Source organism: Charadrius vociferus, unplaced genomic scaffold (assembly GCF_000708025.1).
Source record: "Charadrius vociferus isolate BGI_N301 unplaced genomic scaffold, ASM70802v2 scaffold917, whole genome shotgun sequence".
Lineage (NCBI taxonomy): Eukaryota > Metazoa > Chordata > Aves > Charadriiformes > Charadriidae > Charadrius > Charadrius vociferus.
This window is the reverse complement of record NW_009649175.1, coordinates 572,173-582,352: the sequence shown is the minus strand read 5'-3', so window position 1 is coordinate 582,352 and position 10,180 is coordinate 572,173. Positions and strand designations below refer to the sequence as shown.

The following is a 10,180-nucleotide window of genomic DNA, read 5'->3' as shown; positions in this document are numbered from 1 at the left end:
TTTGAAAGTACTAGAAATGTTTGATAGTTGTGTCAACACACTGCTGTGATAGCAGCAATATGCTGCTCCTGAGACAAATCAAGTACTGTCACCTTTGCTCGTCATTATTGTCATTAATATTCCATACTAACTGAACACTGAGCTTAAAACTATGCATTAAGTCTGTCTGTCCAAGCTGTGAATTGCTTCATGATTAAATCCTATTTAGACTGCACTCACAGCTATAACTTATGTTGAATTTTTGGAAGAGCATGTGTGAGTAGGTGAGCTCATTCTTCTCAAAGCAAATGGCATTCATGAGACAATACGATGGTTTTCTTTTGGCAGTGGATGTCAGTTGCTTATCAGTAAGTTTAAAATACAGGTCACACATCGGCCAGGTCATACTTCAGGACTTTAAAGTAGCTTCGTTTCTAAAAAAAGATCCCTCTTGGCTATGTTTAATTAAAACCATCAACAATAGGATTCAAGTGCTTCTTAGATAAATCACTACTAGTTTGGAACAGAAGAGGGCAATGTTATAATGCCAAGAAATTATTTGTTTGCTTTTTTTCTCTTTCTCACTGCTAGGATTCCAGCAGGAAAATTTTCTTGACCTTGTGTCTGGGTAGTTCTTGAGGATGGCAAGCAAAGGACCCACGACTTCTACATCAACAAAGAACTCCAGTACTGGAGGGACCAGTGGCAGCAGTAGCAGTAATGGTGCTGGGGAGAATGCTAATCAGGACAACACTTTCGAATGTAACATCTGTTTAGACACTGCCAAGGATGCAGTGATCAGCTTGTGTGGACATCTCTTCTGGTAAGTACTCAAGCCCTCACAGATAAGCCAGAACACCTTGTATCTCTCATAAAAGCCTATGATTTTTATAATTCTAGATGTCAAATAAAATGTCTTGTATAAAATGGGTGAGGACCATGGTTTTGATTTTTGGTTTTGCTTCTCAGCTGTTTTTTCTTCGCTCGTGTTCCAAGGAGTAGATTTCTTGTGTCTTAAACTTCCTATACTTCTAAATTATTTTGTAAAAGCAACGAAACGAGCAGCCCCACATACACAGTTCAGTGTTCATTGATACTGCTTAGTTACGTGTGTTATTTAATTTATGCTGTCTGGTCTAACATAGATATCTTGTTCAGACCTAAATTCCTTTCTAACCTGTGCATACTTAAACCTGCATCTGAAACTAGGTTCTGGAGGCCAAATTGTACAAGCTTGCTCTTTTTTCATTTGAAACCATAAAAAAATAATTAGATAACAAGCTTTTACATGTGGGCTATTTCTCTTTTCATGTGGTATTGCAGTTGTAATACTAACTTTTCAGTTCTTTGATCTGAATTGGAAATGTCTCACACAAACATAATGCAGCATTTCTTAGTTGGGTAGCTTGGTCTAGAGTATACCCTTTCTTGTATGTTAAGAAGTTATTAAGGATTGACATGGCCAAATGTTGTGGGGTTTTTGGTTTATTTTACACAGTAGGCTAAATTATGCTCTTTAATAGAGGCCTAGAACAGCATTTCTTTTCTGTGTAAATGTACGTAACATCTGAAAACCCAGGTTTTTATTCTAGGAGGAGATGGAAAATCACTTGCAGATGGCATGTTAAGATAAAATTAGATGAAATTATTGCACAAAAGGATTTGGAAGGATGGAATCCTAAAAAATAGCATGTATCATGTCTGAATAGTGTTGTCAAGACCACTTTGAAAGCAGATGGCTGCTTGCTGGTTTGTCTTTGACCTTTTTTAAGTTGCCATATTAATTTAGTCTGAAGAGTTGTTCTGTACAATGGGAAATTCTCTGCCCTGAACAACTGGGTCTGATCTCAATAAATGACCCTGCTCTGAGCATCAGGTTGGACTTCAGGCCACCTGAGGTACTGTCCAGCTTGAATTATTCCATGATTCTGTGAATGTGGCTGATGTTTTAACTAAAAGTCCCTTAGGTGACTTCTTTTAAGATCCTGAAGTCTCATTACTGACATCTTCCTCATTTGCATCTTAGTTCAGGGATATCTTTTAATGGTATCAGAAGAGAAAGTCTGCACAGTAAACACTAAGATTAATTAAGCCTCTGTATGGGCCTTTGGTATGGATGAGGACCCAGGGATCAAAGGTGATATGCAGAGAATCACGTTAGCAACTTAGATTGCGTAACCTGAAAAAAACAGTGAGGATCGGTCTTGGGCTGTGCTTTCACAAATTATTTTAATGGGAGGTTATGGAACTGGCCCAGCTGGATTCCAGGATTCTGTTGTCTCCAAGCTGTGCTATCTGTGGTACACTTTATACATTTGTCGGATCGAGTTGTCATTAACTAATTCATTTTCTTCTCTTTTTCTGCTCTGTGAACAAATTGTCCTGGGAATGCTCACAGTTGGCCTTGTTTACACCAGGTAAGACAGGTTTCCTTTTACTTTGTCTTTCATCAGCTCCTGTTACTCAATAAAGCCCTTCGTTCTCTGGAGTATCCCCCCCTCTTTCCAAATGCGCTGCCTTCTCTCCTGGGCAATCGCAACCTGCTAATGCAACTTCATGCGCAACACCCTGCAATCTGCTCTTTCAGCAAAAAGAAAACTTAGGTTCTGTTTCACTTGCCTCCTGCTTTTGAGTTTCTTAAACACTGAATATTCCCAGTTTTGGTAGGAGAATTACCGTAGACAGTTCACAGGGGTTTAGCGTGCAGGCTTAAGTGCTGAGTGTACTTCTCTTTGCATACGTAGTGGTTTCCCTTGTTGGTACCATTATAGAAAAGATAGATGAAAGGAGGGTATCTACACTAGCCCTTGGCCTATGCAGGACTGTTGGTACTGTTTATTTCTTCATATTTTACTCCAGTGCAGTTCTGAATGTGTACACATCATTAAGTGGATCATACCAGAACAACAGCCAAAATGCCAACTCCACTTTGGAGACTACTTCGCGCTTACTAAAATGCTTTGCTCCATGGCTTTCTGAGAAATTGCTAAAGTCTCTCTGCCTGGCTGCAGATGTGGTTTGCATGTTGTTGGGTTTGTGGTCTTTTACTAGTTTTCTTGTGAATTCCTTTCCTTTAGTGGCTAGAGACCAGGCCAAACAGACAAGTGTGTCCTGTATGCAAAGCAGGAATCAGTCGAGATAAAGTTATTCCTCTGTATGGAAGAGGTAGCACTGGGCAACAGGACCCCAGGTAAGAAACCTAAATACAACTATTTTTGTGTGAAAGCTAAAGATGAAACTTTTAGTTTAAGGTCTTAAGATGAAACTATCGAAGTGCTGGATTCACAATTTGAAATACTTTGTCGAAAGACAGATAGAACTGACATTTCTGCCAAATATTTGTGGCTTTTTCAGGGCCTAGGTTTGCACACCTTATTACTTGTTCAACTGGCAATTTATTTTAATTTGAATTGGATGTTAATTATCAGTTACAAGTGGCAGGTTGCAATGAATGTTATCTGACTGGAGAAGCTTATGTAAAGTGTTCACGTCTTCAGTTTCTAGCCTTTGCAATGCAACTTTGTTATTTGAAAGTGCAGTATCTTAATTCAGCGATGTGATGCTGAAGGTTCATAAGCTGGGTGGTGCGCTCGCTCACAGTGCCTCCAGCTCTACTGCAGCATGGCCCTGTGAGAGTGTGCTCTGTGTTTGTTCTGGCTTATTAGCCAGGCTATTGCAGATACTATTGTCATGTATCCTTGCACTTGAGCTAATTTCACAACCTCCTGCAGAGAGAAAACTCCACCACGACCCCAAGGACAGAGACCTGAACCAGAGAACAGAGGGGTAAGTGAAAAAACAAGCTCGGGCAGATAAGTTGTTTTTATTGATGGTGATATTTATTCATCCTGGAGGACCTAATGTGTGCATGAGATTCTGTGTGAGGATCCTGTAGCTCACATTTCTTGCTCATCCCCAGTGGTTGTTCATGAATAATAGATAGCTGTGGTGCAGCAGAAAACCCCATTCCTATAGTACTCTGTAGCATCCCAAAGAACAGACTAACTTGAATCGTGGTTCATGAAAACAGCCCTGTGTGGCATCACTGGAAATGCTTTTCATACTTGATCATTCTCCATATATAAAATAAGGAACCCTTTGCTTTGAAAATTCTTTGTGGAAGTGTATTTCCATCAAACTATACCTGTCATGGAAATATATAATCCATGTGTGAACTTACTTTTTTGGCTCTGACACCTGCTTCTAGCATTTCTATGGGATGTTACTGTACATTACAAGCAAAAGAATGTAGATATCTGTTGAATACTTGTTAATTTGAAGAGGGATCTGTGGTTTTGTTGAGGAGATTACATAGAGTGAATGTAAACAGCAGCTGGCATAGGTTGAACAGCCGTGGGAGTAGCCAGTAGGACAGACCACAGTGTTCTTTAGCACAATGGCAGTGAGCATGGCCTGATGAAACAATTGCATATTTCCGTGTAACTCAGCCTAGGGTCCTCAGAGAGCTTTTGTATACCTCATGCTTCAAGCAAACAACTCTGCTGGGTGTGATTAAGGAACATTTCTGTATTGAATATATTGGGAGCTCAGTTCTCTCTCGCTAGGGAGTTGCCACCTTATTAAATCAGCTGCTATACCTTGTTTGAACCTTTTAGCTGGTGCTGCCGTAAGTCAGAGGGATCTGGTATGAAGACATGGCAGTAGTGATGCTGCCCTGCTATTTCCTACATGTGCAGGACCTGCCATGCAAAGTGTTTTGCTGTCCTTGATGCTTGAGAAGAATTGTAGTCGAAAGACTAACTTCTCAAATCAAAGATCAACCCAGAAATGTCTGGCTTTTATGATATGAGCGAAATCATCTTTGTCCTCCCACTGTTTGGAGGTGATAGACCAAAGAGTTTTTCAGAATTGGTATCACTGGTTTAATTTGGAGACAAGAGGACAGTTTACTGGATTACAGAACATGGCAACTGTGAGCTATCCACAGTTTTTAAACAGGATGCAAGTACTTAGATTCATGTACAGTTGGTTCTCAAATAGTACACTGCTTTTATACAGTAGGATTCATCTTGATTCAGAAGACTTATCGTTTGTCTTGAAGTGGTATTTTAGTCTTGATCCCATAGGGGTCAATGTTGTTGCATTGTAACACTTCTTTTTTTTCCTGCTTTCCTTACATCTTGCATTCCTGCCCCAGATGGCTTTATCTGCCACCTTAATTAGAGTCCCCCGGTAATTTTTTTTTTTTTTGTGCTGTTCTCTGTACTGCTCTATGCATCCCACTGGCAATTTATCACTTTACTGAATGTTTAAATAATGGACATATATCATGAAAATCAATGCAGATTATTTTTTTACAATGCCTTTCTTATAGTTATATGGCTAATAGTGATTAATACAGAATTATTAATACATTGTTAAGACATTCTAAATAGAATTGGTAATGTTGATTTTGATATATTATCAGATATATATACTATTTTAAGTTGAGAAATGTTACAGAAAAGCTTTTGTTAATTTGTGGCCTTCAAGCAAGAACTGCCGTTCCTAATTTCCATTTTCTCAAACTTTTGGACTGCTCTGAGAAGTTTGCTACTGCGTGAAACATTTTAAAACCAGGAGAACTAAGGAGGTATTTAACAACAGTGTGGCAGACTGAAAGTCACCAGACAGCATGATACTCCTTCAGCTGTAGGGAAGCCAGTGAGGGGGAATGTCTGTACTTTTACAAAATATTCTGAAACAAACTTTAAATGATTGGTACCTTTTTTCTCTTCTATTGCTTTGTTCTCTGCAGGGATTCCAGGGCTTTGGGTTTGGTGATGGTGGCTTCCAAATGTCATTCGGCATTGGCGCATTTCCCTTTGGTATATTTGCAACAGCATTCAACATAAACGATGGGCGACCTCCTCCAGGTACCGTGCATCCTATCTTCTCGAGAGTCCTGTCACAAACAGATGTTTTACAAAACCCCTTGTAACTTTTGAACAAAGAGACTGCTAAATGACAAAACTTTCTGAACCGTAAAGTAAATCAGTGTTGTAAACAGAAACACAAAATGAGGTAAAACACCCAGTAGAGAACATAGTCTATGTCTTACACATTTTTGAACAAGTGCTAATATAAGAAGCAAGTTCCTCACTTCCATATGATTTGCTGAAGGCCCTCCTGAGAGGACAGTAGAACTGGAGAGGGACAGCGGCACTGGAGACTTCTCCCTTTTAAATCAAATGTCTCCACTGGTATACCAGTGGACTCCCTCTGAAAAATGAGACGAATTGGACTGGAGTTTCTTATAATAATAATAGAGTCAGTAAGGGTGTATGAAGGAGACCCATATTTTGAAAACAGCAGGAAAGGACCGTTTCCTGAAAGATGAGAAGGAAAATTTTAAACTGCTGCTCTGTACCACAAAATAATGACAGCAAAGACCGTTCCTTTTCCAGGAATTTATCTCTGAGACAGTCATCTGTATTCCACAAGAAGTAATATTCTGGTGAAATTATTTCACTGTGTTTGATTAAGAAAAAACAGTTGGGTTACTCCAAGTAGTGGCCTTGTTCTCTAAAAATCAAATAATCCTCAGAAAACCTCCTCCCCATCTGTATTGTAGACAGAGTCTACCTGTTTTGAACAAGAAAACCTACTGCCCAGGATTTTCTGGACTTCCTCTGTGAAAGGCTGTGCCTGGCAAATCTTCTTCACCATGTCATATGGCATAGGAATTATGAGAAACAGGAACACATTCTTCATGTCACACCTGTGTTGCCAGGGACCTGTGCTGTCCTTGGGTCAAAATAATTTGCCTATTAACTATACTTCAGTGTCCACTGAAAATTTGTGTGGAGGTGTGACTGAGCTAAGGAGTATGTAAATATATGCTGTTGTAACAGCCATAATTTTACCAACTCTTTTATCTGCTTTTCATTTGTGGATTCAATAAAGCATCCCAGAAAGGCACATCTTGAGCTTTAGAGCGCTTGTGCTTTTCATTAGTTCTCTTGGTCAAGGCATGTGGCTTTGACCATTTTACCGTTTCCTTATTCAGAGATGTTTCACGTGGATGGGGAGGAGTGCTCGGGTAGAGGTGGCAAAGTTCCTTAGGATGGAAACAGTGAACTTAGCTCAGCAGTCAACGGTGGACAAAGCAGTGAACTTGGCTCAGCACTGTCCCCAGAAGTACTCTGAGCTGACCTGCAGGTCCTGTAGCACTTGGAGCTGCCTGCTGCTATTAGTCATGAGCAGGTTTGCTATGAGTCCTGCTTCAGGGAGCTGATGCTTGACTTCCTTCTGATCTTCCAGTATGGCTGGCCAGTCTGAGGGTAGGAAATAGCAACAGTTTCTCACCAGGTAGATTTCCTTGCATCTCTTTTAAGTTATGAATGTACTATGTTCAGAATATACACAATTCTGGAGAAGAGGAAGGAGCTGAACTGTTGTGTTGTGGGTTTTTTATTTTTTTATTTCCTGTTTTCCAGCTGTTCCAGGGACTCCTCAATATGTGGATGAGCAGTTCCTATCCCGCCTCTTCCTGTTTGTGGCTCTGGTGATAATGTTCTGGCTGTTGATTGCATAAATCTTTTCCATTATTCTGTATATTCATGGCCATCAAGGCCGTTGAAACAGTTACAAACTGCATCCCCATCCCATTTTAAACCTCTTGGTGTCTGGTTCCGTAGCTAACTATGGGCTTCAGGAATTGGTGGTACCACAGCACAATGAGGAATCTTGTATTTTGCACCAGAGTTGGAAATTAAACACTGGTTAAAAAGCGTATTTCAGCTCAGCTATCTTGTACAACAGGTTCCTGCCGCAAACCATGGGCCTAGCTTTGAGCTCTGCTCCTAAAAGGAGTGCTGCTTTGAAATCCTGTGCCAATCAGTGACACCAGGTTTATGTGAAAGACAGTTGCCCCAGGGTAGACTGGGCAGGTAAGGAAACTGCTACAGTGTGGTTGGTATCTTGTGCTTGGCAACCACGATGGATCTGCCAGAGCTGCGGATGTTATTTAACATCTTCACATCAACATCCAGCCTTCTTCAGGAAATCATCTACAGCACCGCTGAGACTCTTTGGGCACAGCACTTGATGCAAACGGAACCAGGTTTGGAGACTGTTTTCTCTTCTTGCTGTTGTTTCCCGGCATGATGGAAAACCCCTCCAGAAGCGGTTCTAATGGCTGTTAGAAGAAGGGATACAAATTTATGCTGCAATTTTTAAAGCCTGAATTTGCTGGAGCCAGACACTGGAAGATTCTTTGCTTGTGGAGCCAGGTGGGGTTGCCGAACAGTACGACGTACCTGTCTGCCTCACCCAGCCCAGTTCCTCACTGACAAAACAGTGTTGTCTTCCTTGGTTCTGCGCAGCAGCCTGTGGCTGCACTCATGGATACTCCCTTCACAACCTTGTCACTGTCGCTACGTTTATTCTTCCCAAGGCTCTGAGACTTTCTACGCAAGATCATGTACTCCAAATAAAATCCTATTACAGATTGGAGGTCAGCTTGTTTGGGGAGAGGAACAAAAGGCATCTTTACATGAGCTTTGAGGTTAGACTTGTCATACTGTAAAACTCTACAGGAGGAAAAATGAGATCCTGCCTTTGTTAGCACATGCCACAGTAGGGAACATTTGGAAGAGCTTCTCTCTACAGGAGCATACAGCTACTCCATGCCACAGCAGAACGGCTGTGGTGCAAGAGTCTCTGCAGTATCTACCAAAGATAATAATCTGAAGTGCTGGAGGAGACCACAACCATTTATGTGCTGAGGGAAAAATATTTCAGAAGGTCAGCGCTCTGTAGCCGATTTGGAATCCTGTTGGGTATACAGCTTTAAAGAGTACTCCTGATGTATTTGTGTAGATTCCTCCAGAACAGCAGATATGAGAGATGCCCTAGCAAGATGAACAGTTTTCATATTTCTCTGACTAGGCAATTAATTTTTTTTCTCTTACTGTTTTTAGATTATTTTGATTAAGATTGCTGATAGTCATAATGATTTCCTGCAGGATGAATACTGTGACTTCCCTGGCAATAGACAACTGACAAAACAAACCAATTAATAGAAACCTTGTTTAAATAGCTAACGTTTTTCTAGTCTATGGATGAGGTTTGTGGGCAGGACATGTTAATAATTGTTGTAGAAGCTTATTTATGTAATTATCAACTGTTCACTTTTAGTGTCAAGACAGGATGACTGAAGTTTAACTTGCCTACCTCCAAAAATCCATCTGGCAAGTAGAACGTTGCAAAGCTTCTGCAGTGTTTTGCCACATCTAGTCAAATTTATACCTGACTCGATGGTAATCTGGCAGAATGTATTGCTCAACTACAAATAGCTGAAGTGGTGCTTCAACTTTTGTTGTGTGGCACTTTTGAGAAGCTCAACTTCTTCTGCATATGGTTCTTCTCGAGTGCATAACTTGGCAACTAGGGCCGTTTCTAGGAAAAAGGCTATTTACTGCATTCTTATAAACAACCGGCTGTAGTACAATGTCGCAGCTCTGACTTCCTTTCACGAGCAGGCAGCACCACCTGCTGATGAAAAGGGAAAGTTCGTGTGATAGCGAGGGATGGTTTTCCTTCTTTTTATATTGAGAAACTGGATGCTAAGAGCAGAGGTTATCCAGGGAGGAGCAGGATATCCCTTTAAAGCCTTTTGCCGATAAAGAGGACAGAAAAGTGACTGTAATAGGTTCAAGAAGTATTGAAACTGATTTAACTAACAATTGTTTTAAAATACAGAATTTTACTGGCTTTGGGGTTTTTTCCATCTATTGGTGACAGACATAATAGATTTAGATGGAGGTGGCTGCAGAAACATGACTGAGAGTCCTTATTTTCTGGCAATCCAAGAATGAAATAGTCTAAAAGTGTTAACGCTTTTATTCCTACCGTTTTCTCAGTGTGCTTTTTGTATCGTACCACTTCCCCTCCTTGTACTCAGACTGCACACAGCCCATAATGGCTTGTTTAGTGCATTACCATTACCGTTCACTAATTTTCACTGTTGTGAAAGTGATTTAGAATTAAAAAAATGGTTTTACATTGACTGGAGTGCACCGCCATTCCTTTGTGCTTCGCGGACGGACGGAGCCCTACCTCGAGGACGAGGAGCAGAGGAGCCCGTTGCTGGTTCGCGCCTCAGTAAGCGGGAGGGACAGGGCCTCGCTTCTCCCTCACCGCGGGGTGGGGGGGTTCCGCGGGCGGCGGGGCCGGACCGGGCCCAGCGACAGGAGCT

General features: G+C 41.1%; 1 protein-coding gene across 2 annotated transcripts; it reads left to right on the top strand.

Moving 5' to 3' along the window:
* Nucleotides 1–561: 561 nt before the first annotated feature.
* RNF185 (ring finger protein 185) lies at nt 562–8,124 on the top strand. 2 transcript variants are annotated; one of them, XM_009888581.1, is made up of 6 exons: nt 562–802; nt 2,378–2,396; nt 3,057–3,169; nt 3,711–3,765; nt 5,738–5,855; nt 7,419–7,711. In XM_009888581.1, the coding sequence occupies exons 1-6, from the start codon at nt 621–623 to the stop codon at nt 7,514–7,516; spliced, it is 585 nt and encodes a 194-aa protein (XP_009886883.1). In that variant the 5' UTR covers nt 562–620; the 3' UTR covers nt 7,517–7,711. The 2 variants fall into 2 exon arrangements, with proteins under 2 accessions (XP_009886883.1, XP_009886884.1); XM_009888582.1 differs by lacking the exons at nt 3,057–3,169; nt 3,711–3,765 and having other exon boundaries at nt 621–802; nt 7,419–8,124.
* The last annotated feature ends 2,056 nt before the right edge of the window (nt 8,125–10,180 follow it).